Source organism: Melopsittacus undulatus, chromosome 1 (genome assembly GCF_012275295.1).
Source record: "Melopsittacus undulatus isolate bMelUnd1 chromosome 1, bMelUnd1.mat.Z, whole genome shotgun sequence".
NCBI classification, from domain to species: domain Eukaryota; kingdom Metazoa; phylum Chordata; class Aves; order Psittaciformes; family Psittaculidae; genus Melopsittacus; species Melopsittacus undulatus.
In genome coordinates this window covers 100,240,315-100,253,003 of record NC_047527.1, presented here as the reverse complement: position 1 = coordinate 100,253,003, position 12,689 = coordinate 100,240,315, and the positions used below count along the sequence as shown (strand labels likewise).

Sequence of the window (12,689 nt, the reverse complement as noted above, 5' to 3'; positions counted from 1 at the left end):
GAAAAAAAAGCTGGTTATCTGCAGTAATTGTGTTATTCCAAAATGTTATGTGAATCCATGACTTCTTGATTCTTTCTTTTATGTCTGGTAAAAATGGGTTAGCTCTGGGGCAAATTTGTGAAATGCTCTGGGAGAATGAAAAGATACAGCTAGCTGTGTGGGATATATACATACTGAACATGGGTATTTTTGGCAGGAAACTTGGAATTTGTGTTTTTCTCGTAGACATTGTGTGGATAATGTTGTCTAGCTTGTGTAATGGAGATGTATGCATGCATTTCTTTTTCTGAGTTCTTTTTCCTGTTTTTTTTTGGGGGGGGTGTTTGTTTGTTTGTTGGTTGGGTTTTTTTTAATTTTTACAAGGGCGTCTAGGCATAGGGCAAGGGGGAATGGATTTAAAGTGATAGAGGGAAGATTTAGATGGGATCTGAGGAAGAAGTTCTTCCCTGTGAGGGTGCTGAGGCCCTGGCATAGGTTGCCCAGAGAAGCTGTGGCTGCCCCATCCCTGGCAGTGTTCAAGGCCAGGTTGGATGGGGCTTGGAGCAGCCTGGTCTGGTGGAAGGTGTCGCCGCCCATGGCAGAGGTATTGGAATGAGATGAGCTTTAAGGTTCCTTCCAACCCAAACCATTGTAGGATTTTATGATACGCTATTTGCTATATTTGAATATTTGCTATATTCTCCTGTCTTTTGTAAAGAAAAATACGTAACTATCTTTCCTTGCTTTCATAGCGATATCACACACCACCTCAGTCGCGATCATGTTCTGAATCTGATGATGATGAGAGCAGTGAGACCCCTCCTCACTGGAAGGAGGAAATGCAGAGATTACGAACATATAGACCACCTAGTGGAGAAAAGTGGAGTAAAGGCGATAAGTAAGATCTTTACTACAAATTTAAAATGTCTTGGTTTTTTTACACAAGCTTTAATAAATTGTGTGCATGTACTATGTTATTCATGTTTGAAAAAAAGAAAACGTGAATGACTTTATGGTGAACATGTTCATTTAAGTTCCAGAAAATAAAATTGGAAAACTTTCTTAAAACCTTTCTACTTTGCTAATGTGACACCAGATGAACACAATCTGAGAAGTGCCAGAAGAGTTGTTTGTGATGGTGTCATCTTGGACACTTATTTAAGAAGTAATTAATTGACCTGTCCAGTTTCCTGTTGCTTTCCCTAGAGCTAGTCATGTCAGATTTCCTTTAACCTCGAACTTGGTTATGTGGTTTCTTTGAATACTAAGAAAGACAATCAAACCCATCAATCTTACAGTGTTTTAGTTATGTTTTTTCTGCAATTGCAAACTCTGAGATGGAAGACAGCTCTTCAGAATTTCTGATGACTTGATAATAAATAGGAGCTTATAACAAATTATATGTAATGTTCTTCAGTTTTTCTTTTTTTAATCTATCATAAATTATTACTGAATATTTTTATATACTGTGTGTTCAGTTTATTGCTTTATTGCAGCATACCACTCAAAAGAATACTAAATAAGATGTTTTAAAATTTGTATTTAAATGTTTAAGAATCCTTTTGTTGTAGACGTCAAAGACCTGTAGTCTAGGGTAGTTAAAGCATTGAATCTCTTCACACAGGCACTACAGTATGCAAAATTTTCTGATGTTGGCTGATTCAGTTGTTAGAGAGAAGTAACTTTCTTGATATTGATATATTCGTATCTTAACTGAGCTTGTTACACTCTTTAAAACATAATTGTCTGGTATTAAAGGGGATGTGTGTTAATTTCTCTTAAACTTAATTGCCTTGTAGGTGTGGAAAATACTTAATTTATCTGAAGTTTTTAAAGACTTTCCACTTAATGTGGGGTTTATTTGTTTTCTAGATTGAGCGACCCATGTACAAGCAGATGGGATGAAAGAAGTGTGTCCCGGAGATCAAGATCTTGGTCACGTAACGGTTATTCTGATTTAAGTACTGTGAGATACTCTAGCCACCACAAAAAGCACAGAAAAGATAAGAAAAAGATGAAACATAAAAAGAAATCTAAAAAGCAGAAGCATTTCAAGAAGCACAAGCAAACAAAAAAGAAGAAAACATCCGCTTCATCAGATGTAGAGTCTTCTCATTCCTTCCTCAGGAGGACAAAATCATCTTGTAATCGTGACAGGAAATCTCGTTCTTCTTCATCATCTTCCAGACATTCATCCAGAAGGGACTGGTCTAAATCTGACAAGGAAGACCAGAGCTCATCAACTTTATCAAGCAGAGGGACTCGATCATACTACAGGTCCAGATCTAGGTCTAAATCAAGGTCTTATTCCAGAAGAAGCTCTAGATCAAGATCAGCCTCTAAATCATCATGTTCACGAAGTAGGTCAAGGTCAAGTTCTAACCCTAGGCATCAAAAGACAGTTTCCAATTCTCCACGAAATATTTCAACACGATTAAATGAGAATAAGCTTACCAAGACTGCTGAGCCTGTAAGAGCAGTTATACTCCCAAGTGATAAAGTTGTCATACCACCAGTTGTCTCAGAAAACCTCCCTGTTATACCCTTAAGTGAGAGTCCACCGCCTTCAAGGTGGAAACCTGGGCAGAAACCATGGAAGCCATCTTATGAGAGAATTCAGGAAATGAAAGCTAAAACAACACACTTAATACCCACACAAACTAATTACAATTTAGTTACTGTTAAAGAGGCTAATACTGCTTCCTCACATCATAAGCGACAAAGGAGTTCGGATAGCGATCGAAGTGGTTATTCCAAATACCATAGTGACAGAAGCTCAGACAGTTGTCTGAGATCAAGAAGCAGGTCTTCTCGAAGTAGGTCATACTCAAGATCTTATACGAGATCTAGAAGTCCATCTAGCTCTAGGACAAAATCTCGTTCTTCTGGCCGATCACCATCACTGAGTAAATACTGCAGTGACAGGTCAGGTTATAGTGAGTCAACATCTTACTCTTCCCTTAGTGATGATGACAGAAGCAAAAGAAAATCTGCATCAAGTGATCAGAAGGCTCGACCTCTTAAAATGAGGCAAGAAACAAGCTCTGAAAGCACTGTCCCTTATAAGCGTACGAAAGACTATGATGAGTCTTCTCAGTGCTTGAAAGAGAGTGATAGTTCATCATCTTCAGACTTCTCTACGGACAGTGAGCATTCTGCCAAAATGAAAGCAGTCCAAGAAAAAGAAGGCCGTTTTCAGTTCGAAAGAGGTACTCAGAAACAAGACAAAAATAGCTTAACTTCCGAGCAGGGGGAGAAGGAACCCAAGTGCGAGCAGGATTCTGATGATGCTAAAAATAAAGCAGCTAAGGAGAAGTCTTCTGATCCTAGAGGTGGTGGAAAAAACAAACAAAAATCCTATTCAGGTAGTAAATGGGACTCTGAATCAAATTCTGAGAAAGGAGAGGCAAGGCGTAATAGGGGAGATTCCAGACTCTCCTCTAGTAAAGAAGAAGGAGAGGCCACATCAGGATCTGATGCAGAGCGTAGTGTTACCAAAAGTATAAAAAAACAATCAAATTCTTCAGAAGGCTTTCTGGATTCTGATTGTGCATGGAAGACAAGCAAGCAGTTGTCGTCTTCTGAATCTGACAGCTCTTGTTCTAGCTCAACAAACATTAGAGGAAAGTCAAAAAAACACAAACATGGATTGAAAAAAGCTCTTAAAAAATCCCATTCAAAAAAAGCAAAAGAAAAATCGAAAGGGAAAAAGGAGAAGAAACACAAAGTTCAGAAAAGAAAAGAAATGTTTCATTGGCAACCCCCCCTGGAGTACGGTGAAGAAGATGATGATGAGATAAATGAAAAGCCGGTTACCAAGGATGATAAAGAAAAGCAGCTTAACAGGAACATAAAAGATAAAAACCAAGTTTATGACAAGGATGAAATAGTCAAAGATAAAATGAGAAATTTAACTGAAAAGCCTTCTGTGGATGAAAACCTTTTAACTAAAAACGCTACATGTGGTGCCTCTCCAGATTGTAATAACCTTAATAAAGATAGCATTGAAACGAATGCTTCAGACAGTATCTTAAACTCAGAAATAAATTTGACCACTTGCAAAGATGAGATGAAACAAGCTGAAGAAAGTAACCAGAATGGACTGCAAGATGTTATTGAGACAGATGACAACATGGAGATTTGTACACCAGATCGTAACTCACCAGGGAAGGTTGATGTAGATGTTTTGTCTCCTGTCATTCTCACTGCTAAACCTCAGGCTTTAGCTGCAAGTATAAGCAAAGATTTACAGGTTAAGACCCCTGAACAAGATGCTGTCAAACTAGGAAACAATGTTATAGACTTCATAAATATTAAAGAAGAAAAAGAAACGGGAATGCTAGAAAATAATTCTGCCACTGTGTCTAGTGCTAAAGACTGTAGTTTAAAAAGCGAAATTATTGAAAATACACAAAGCAATATGATAGATAATAAATGGAAGCCTTTGCAAGGTGTTGCTAACTTACAACCAACCACAATTAGTACTGCTGCAGAAGTTAAGAACATAGCTTCAGCACCAGAGCCTAAACCAGCAGGTTTAAGAATTGAAATAAAAGCTAAAAATAAAGTAAGACCTGGATCTCTGTTTGACGAAGTTAGAAAAACAGCACGGCTAAATCGAAGGCCAAGGAACCAAGAAAGTTCCAGTGAGGAAGAATCTCCAAGTAGGGATGATAATAGCCCATCCAGGAGTCTCAGTAGGTCGCGAAGTAAATCTGAATCTAAATCCAGACACAGAACAAGGTCCATATCTTACAGTCACTCAAGAAGTCGCTCACGAAGTTCTACATCTTCATATCGGTAAGAAGTTTGTGCTGCTCCCGCAGCTTAAAGTGAAAGCTCTGATATTTTGAAGTCTTATTTTCTTTTTCAGCTATGTCACTTATCAAGTATGGAGTAAATACCTAGCTTAAAAGATGAAGCTTTATAATGCTCTTCTCTTCAGTTACATCCTATTTTGTGCTTTTCAAAGTTGTTAATTCGTTGTAGATCAAGAAGCTATACAAGAAGCCGAAGCAGAGGATGGTATAGTAGAGATCGATCAAGAAGTCGAAGTAGTTCTTACCACAGTTACAAGAGCCGTAGGTAAGTTTCTCTAACTGGGGACAGTGTTAGGATGTATTACAAACTGGTCTGATGCCTCAGTCTCTGAGCTTGGCTATACATTTGGCTATGTGTACCACAGTCTGAAGTAGCTACTTGAAATGTGCAGGTTAGAATAGTTGGATTTCAGAATTTCCTGTTACTGAAAAATAATTTTATCAAGTGTTTTGTAGTATAGATAAGGAATTCTGAGTAAAATATGTTCCTTGCCTCTTGCTCCCCCCTCCTCCCTCTCTTTTCAGCACTTGTTTCTGATTAACTTAAAACATCTCTGTTTTTGTTTTCATCAGTCGAACCTATAGTAGAAGTAGATCCAGAAGCAGTTCTTATGATCATCATAGTCGATCCAGGTATGGATTATAGCTTTATAAAAACTGTATTATAGTTTTATACAAACTCTGCAGTAAATGTGTGTATTATAAAAAAAATAAAATCCCAGAGTACCTCTTTATCTAAGGTATTTACTTGAATCAAAGCAAAATCAACATCAGATACATTTAAAAGCTGAAAATAGCAAAATCATCTTGGTACTGCATTATAGGTGATACAAGTAATAGTGAACCTATTTCCCTTTATTTGTTAAAAAAAACAGATGAGGTATAAATGTTTACTGCATCTACAATTTGTAGAGAAAATGTGAAATGTGAAACTGTGTAAATGGTTAGTATCTCTTTTCTGGGTTAATGAGTTTAAGATTTTTACTGTTACTTGTATTTAAACTTTTATAAAATATAGAATTATTGTTTAACACACCCTTCAAAAGTGATTTCTATATAGCTGCTCATCTCTGTATGTGAATGTCTTTAATACATATATTAAATTGCATTTTAGACAAGGAATTGTAAATTTACACTTGACTTTATTTTCACTATAAAGTAGGTCATACACGTATGATAGTTACTACAGCAGAAGTCGAAGTAGAAGTAAAAGGAGTGACAGCTATCGAAGATCCAGAAGTTATGATAGGCGATCCAGGTAGGTTTTTGCTAGCATGACTTGACACTGAATTTATGCAAAAGAATTTGCTAAGTATATACTTGGGGTGTTCATGAAGGCTGATGTGGTTCTTTTTCCCCCAAGCATAAAAAATGCATTGTTAGCAAAAGTAGTAATTAAAGCCAGTTCAAATTAGAGCAAGTGTGTGATTGAAGAAATCATAATTTCTAATGTATTAAATTTGAGGATTGGGAAGAAACTAGGGTAAGAAAGATTTGAGAAGGCTCCAGTTCATTGTATGTATGCATTCAAAATACATAGATGGGATTTTTTTAATAATTTAAAAATTTTTTTTAAAAACTACAGTGAACATAAGATTTAAATCAAGTGTCCTACTGTGGATTAAAAACTCCCCAGTGTGCAGAGAATGTCAATGCATGGTAAATTCTATCAGTGATGATTTGTTCTGCACCTTTTTAATGTCCCACATTAGTGGTGAATCAGGCAGACCCTGAAGGCTACTGTAAATTTTTATCCTCTGCTATCTTCATGCTTACTTTTTCACATCTTTCTACCAGCTTTTAATGGACTTTGTTCTCGCCCATTTCCACATCTAGCTCTCACAGCAGGACAATCTTCATCATGTGTTTGAGAGGAAATAAATGAGATTGGCATGTGGAAAAAAGACTTACAAAATCACTGGTTTAGGATGTTGGGAAGTGTCAGAGGAACAATGCTGGATTAGGATGTGTTCACCTTTTGTTTAGAAAGCTTTCTCTACAGGCATGAGGCTAGAAAATCTCCTAATGAAAGTTTATTCTATGTAATTAGAGTATGTCCTGTGGCTTGTCTGAAACCATCTGGACTCTATCTTGATGTTTGGCCAGGTGCTTGGAATTTGTCTGGATAAGCCAAAAAACATTTTAATCTACAATTTCCACTCTGCAGTCATCTTCCCCTGTTGTTATGGGGCCTAATTCATAAGATCCTTCTTCAGATGAAGCATTGTAATATATATAAAGCAAGGATTTGGGGAATTATCTCAATTGAGAAAATGCTTGTAATTATAAAATTATATTTGTTAGAATATACTTCTCAGTCAGCTATTAACATTTACAAACCCAGTTATTTGGGATGAGAAGACAAGAAGTTATGTAGTTATCAGAGAAGACAAATTATGTAGTTACAACCACAGTTGTTTGACTGGAGTTACACGGGGTTTTCATTCTTTGAATTAATCATTTTAAGTTTGGGAGTCCTTTAATAAATACTTCAGTTACATGAAATATCCTGTAAAAGACTTCTTACATGTTTTCTTCTTGTCTCTTGTGCTTCTTGACATTTTATTTTATTTTTTTTTATGTGATGAAATTTTGAATTTGAAGCTCAAAATACAATTTTGAGGCATTTTAATCTTTTCTTTGTAGATCTTACGGCTCTGACAGTGAAAGCGATCGCAGTTATTCTAACAATCGAAGCCCCAGTGAAAGCAGCAGATATAGCTGAAACCGTTTCTTTTACGATGGAAACTGTATTTAATAATTTTTTTCAGTGTTATGTTAAAACTGTTTTGACAATGTCACAAGTGAAGTTGAAGGGTGTTTACTGAGTTAGCTGAAACTTTCCTATTTAACGGTGAACTTGCCTGAGAGACTGTATACTTATGAAGTGTAAGTATGCTGTATACTTACGGAGTATACAGTCATGTGGACTCCATACATAGTACTCCATACAAGTATGGAGTACTGAACTTAACTGTTTTTTATTTTTTTTTAATATCAACTGCTTTTACACAACATGAAATTATAAAAAAAAAATAAAAAAATATTAAAAAAGTATTATTTCCTTGAATTAGGTTTCCAAGCCATGAATGACAGGCTTATTTGCTGCCACCACTTTTCTGGATGCAGCTATTGCTACTGTCTTCAAGTATGTTTATAAACATCTTAGGTCTTCCTGCCTGTTCCTGTTAAATAGATGCTAGCAACTGTAAAACTGTGAAGAAAAAACCAAACCTTCTAACAAAGGCTGCCATTTCTAGTTTATTAAAATGCTTTTTTTAATGCTGGAAGATGGGTTTCTGTGATGTCTTGTTGATTATTGCATTATATACAGTGCATACACACAAGAGCTAGGTGATGAAAACAAAGGCTGCCACTCTGTCTTAATCCTTTCTGTACTGTGATATTTCAGAAGTCTGCTGAAAAGGGTGAGATTACACAACATGAATTGTTAAACTGACAATAGTGAGCAAAAGCATGATGAATTTTGCTCTTAATATCCATCTTGTCTAAACTTTACATTTAAAGTTAATTTTGTGATAAAACAGCAATATTCTCAAGTGTCTAAGAATTTTGAATTTCATTTCAGTTCACATTACAGTGCTTGGTGTACTTCAGCATATTTTGAAGTTGAATGTTGTAAGCTGTTGAGTATTCACAAGTTTGTTCAAAACACTTTTTTAATTATAGGTAATGATAATTTTTTGAAAAAACAAACCATAATGGTTCCTTTATAAGAATGTCTGTAGGTGTATTCCATTTGCCATAGGGAATATCAGATACTGACATTGCAAATACTGAACTACATATTGTTAAAGTAATATAACTACAAAAAGCCTGGTATGCCTGATAAAAAGCATGGACAATACTTTCAAAGTAAAGTTTAATACCAAAAATGACTCTGTGTTACAGGTACATGGTTTGCAAAAAACACCACAGATTTTAGCTGAAGAGCACTGAGCAATTTTTACGATATTCTGATTTGATTTTAAATGATTTGTAAAGTTTTTCAGTGTCTAGGAAGTTGTGTACTTAGACACAGTTTTATAGTGGCATAGTAATAAAAGTGGGCTCTGTAGTGAAAAAACAGACTAACAGCTTTATTAGAGCTAATGGGTACTGTTGTATGATAATAGTTTTCATTACCAACTTTCTGTAATGTCTTGAGATGCTTTCATTTTCTCAAATTTTTCAGATACTGAAATGACAAAAAAAAACCCAACAACCTCATCAGGACCCAACAGCTTTGAAAATTGAAAGTGGTAATTTCTTGCTTAGACATTAATTCATGCAGTCTCTTTGATTGAATTAAGCTATGCAAAAATAGCTTTTGGTACACTTCAGAAACATGAAAAGAAAGCTCAAAGTGAAGTTTGAAGATAGCGATGGTGCCCCCCATTTCTGTTCATGAACAGCTGAGTAAGACATTTGTAGTAAGTTCCCAAAACTGAATTTGTCATATTGTTTTTTCCGTTTCTGAGAAGAACCAAAATTCCGGGCTTACACCCTTCCTCCTCTTGAAGCTCAGTGAAAAATTGTGTGCATGTAATCCTTTCAAATCGATATTTTGTAAGCTTCTTGTGCTTTTTTAACACTAAGGACGTTTATACTCAAGTCAGTACATATCTACAGGCATGTTTCTAACAGTAGCCACCATTTCAAAGTCCTGAACAGGTAGTGCTAACTCAAAAGAGTTTCACAGTTTTGTTTTTTCCCTTACTGAGAAAATAGAATTAGTGGGTTAGTGGTCTATAAAAATGCACTATAAACATTGTCATTTACTTACTAGAGAAGAATTTGCTCCAGCATTGGACTTCATCATATTTCAGATCAGAGTTGACTTTTTAAGGTCAGGGGAAGATAACAAAATACGGTCAAACAGTTAATTGCAGTTGTCCAAAATTACTGTAATGCCACTAATGGCTATTTCATATCTTGAATTAAAGCTTTATAAAGAAATTCTGTCTGTTAGGTGACTGGGAGGGAGGTTTGAGGGAAGGGGGGAGGGAGTATTTTTATGTAATGAAGTCTGTTAAATTCTGCTTCAGATACAAAACGTACCCCTGAGCTGGTTTTTTCTAATGTTGGTCTGTGTTTTTGCAATTTTGTTACTCAAAAGTAGTTGCTGTTTGTAAAATAAACTTTTGTATATATCTGCAAATACTGTTTTCTCTACACCTGGAACGATCCATTGCTGCTTGAGAGGAAGCAGGCAGGGAAATTTAAAATACATATTGATTTCTGTATCTGCTTTTCTCCATTCCAAGACTGCATACAAGTTGCCTTTCCTTTTCCTGACCTACATAGGGAATGATTCCTCAGCAAGACTCTGTGCTGGGTTTACATAAGAGTCATTGTCAGAGCAAATATTTTGAAATTTCCAAGTGATTTAAGGTCTTACCATTTCCTAAAGATGTATAAAGGGTACTTTCCTCTGTAAAAAGATACACTTACCAGATCTGCATGGAAATCTCTGTATGAGCAGAGTTTAACTACTTCACTAAATATTCCTTCCAAAATGCACGTTCCCACATCATTTCCATAGCATGTTGGAAATGTGGTATTAGTTCAAGTTGGCAGATGTAGTGGCTCAGCGGACTAATCCATTAGTCTTTTAGACCTTCTGTTCCAGAAAACACTGATTTATTTGGAAATACTGGCTTTGACTTAATGGAAAGGCTTGGCCTAAGGTAAAAAGGACAAGTGGAAGCATTTCCTTGTTTGATTTAGTTTAATCCGGTTAACCTGGCATTTCCCAAACTTGGGAACACTGTGTTTAGAAGGCGTAAGAAATAACAGAATTACAGAATAGTTTGCATTGAAAGAGACATTAAACCTCAACTAGTTTCAGCCCCCTGCATGGGTAGGGACACCTTCCACTAGACCCACTTGCTTATAGCTCTATCCAACTTGGCCTTGAATACCTAGGCAGGAGCAATAGGAGCTCCAGGTGCTGTGAGCTAGACTGATGAGAGGTGTAAAAAATGGTACTTTCAGGTAGGGGAAAGGTGGATGGCTGTGGCAGAATCAACTGTGTAAGAAATATTGCACAATCCCTGTCACGCTGTAGCAAAAAACAGTGTTTTGTTAAAAAGAGGTAGTGTTTTTAACGGTGTAATTTTGGGGTTTGTGTTTAATAAAGCCCTATTCTGTGCAGAAGCTGAACATCAGGATCCTGGAGCTGCTCCCAGGTGCTGCAGAGCTGCTGCTGTAGAGGTCAAGGCGTCACCTTGAGCCAGGAGGAGGCTGGCGGCAGGCACTGTGCTGGAGCACACGTGTTAAAAATAGAGCCACTGACACCCAGTTACGTATGCCTCATTAGTGACATTTTCCTATTGAAGTGAATCTTAAATGCTGCAAAGCAGTAAAACTATCATTCAAGTACAGGTGTTTTCATGAAAAAAGTACAGCTTGATTTCTAAGTAAGGGTAGGTGTGTGTGTCTTCAGTTGTTTTGGCAATAGATGACCTGCTGCACAGTACACAGAATACTGTTGTGGTGCAGCTCTGCAAGAGCAAGTTTTCTGTCTGCAGTTGCAGGTGAGTGACTTAAGTTATCCAGAATAAGACACTATTAAATGAATCATCTGGCTATCAAACAGCTAGTTCTTACAGAGCACTTATTTACAAAGCACTTATTTACAAAGCAGCAGTATAAATATGCTTTTCCTACAATACCAACAGGCAGACATTTCCTTCCTACCGTATCGCTTCTAAACAAGGGCTACTTGTGTCCTTGCACTTGAGGGTAAGAAGCATTCAACGTGCTCTTTCAGAAGATCACTGAGTATCTATCAGTGTATTAAATTTCTGTTGATGGCTTTGTGTGGTTCATGATGATCATGCTTACAGTTTGGAGCAGAACACAGTATTTAGATGACCTTGAGCTGCACTCTGGAATCCATCTGGCTTAATTTCCAAACTGAACACTGCCTGAGATTTAAATAATGAAAAGATAAAGCTTTGAATGCCCCACCTCCGCTCCACACCCATATAGATAACTTTATTTTCTTATATGGTTGTGAAACAGTAAAGATTTTCCACTTGATTTTGAAATGTTTAATTGTGGCGAGTTGAAAATTTAAAAATTATATAAACAATTAAAGGGCCCCAGTCTGGAATTTAATACTATCCATGTAATCCGTCTGAAACAGGGAGGATTGCACATGCGAGATCAGTCTGTGGTGGTTTTCCTGTGTTTTTTTAATAAAAGTAATATATTTCAGCATCACAGTAGAGGCACACAGGGAAGCACGTGTTAATTTGGTATTAGCTGGTGTTTCTGCTGTGATGTTAGGCTTGTTCAGCCTAGAGAAGGCTCCAGGGAGACCTTAGAGCAGCTTCCAGTACCTGAAGTGGCCAACAGCAAAGCTGGAGAGGGGCAGGTAGGGATAGGACAAGAGGGGGGTGGATTTGTGCTGAAATACAGTAGGTTTAGATGAGATGTGAGGAAGAAGTTCTTCCCTGTGAGGGAGGTGAGGCCCTGGCACAGGTTGCTCAGAGAAGCTGTGGCTGCCCCATGGTAGTGCTCAAGGCCAGGTTAGATGGGGCTTGGAGCAACCTGGTCTCGTGGAAGGTGTCCCTGCCTATGGCAAGGAGGTTGGAATGAGATGAGCTTTAAGGTCCCTTCCAACCCAAACCATTCTATGTCTGTCTTTAGAAGAGTATGATTCAGCCCAAGAGAACTAGTAGCCTTACCCCCAGGGTGGTGTAACAGCAAATGCTGAGCTCGTCACACCTGATGAGCACATGTAGCTCCCAAATGGGCATTCTGTCTTAGTCCTGGCCTTAGGCTGCAAAATTCCTTAGTTAATACCTTAATTTAGTCAGGAAGGGACTACCCTTCCTCTTGGGCTTTTTCCTCCAGCTCATCATGCACCCTATGACAGAA

General features: G+C 37.2%; 1 protein-coding gene across 2 annotated transcripts in view; it reads left to right on the top strand.

Annotated features, from left to right (window-relative positions):
- The window catches only part of NKTR (natural killer cell triggering receptor), a 41,709-nt gene extending 31,747 nt beyond the window's left edge, over window positions 1-9,962 (top strand). For both annotated transcript variants that reach the window (XM_031049819.2, XM_031049818.2), the window contains exons 11-16: window positions 732-877; window positions 1,852-4,779; window positions 4,969-5,064; window positions 5,373-5,432; window positions 5,959-6,057; window positions 7,446-9,962. In XM_031049819.2, the coding sequence (XP_030905679.2) occupies window positions 732-877; window positions 1,852-4,779; window positions 4,969-5,064; window positions 5,373-5,432; window positions 5,959-6,057; window positions 7,446-7,524 (3,408 nt within the window). In that variant the 3' untranslated portion in view covers window positions 7,525-9,962. The remainder of the gene's footprint in view (window positions 1-731; window positions 878-1,851; window positions 4,780-4,968; window positions 5,065-5,372; window positions 5,433-5,958; window positions 6,058-7,445) is intronic.
- Window positions 9,963-12,689: the final 2,727 nt, after the last annotated feature.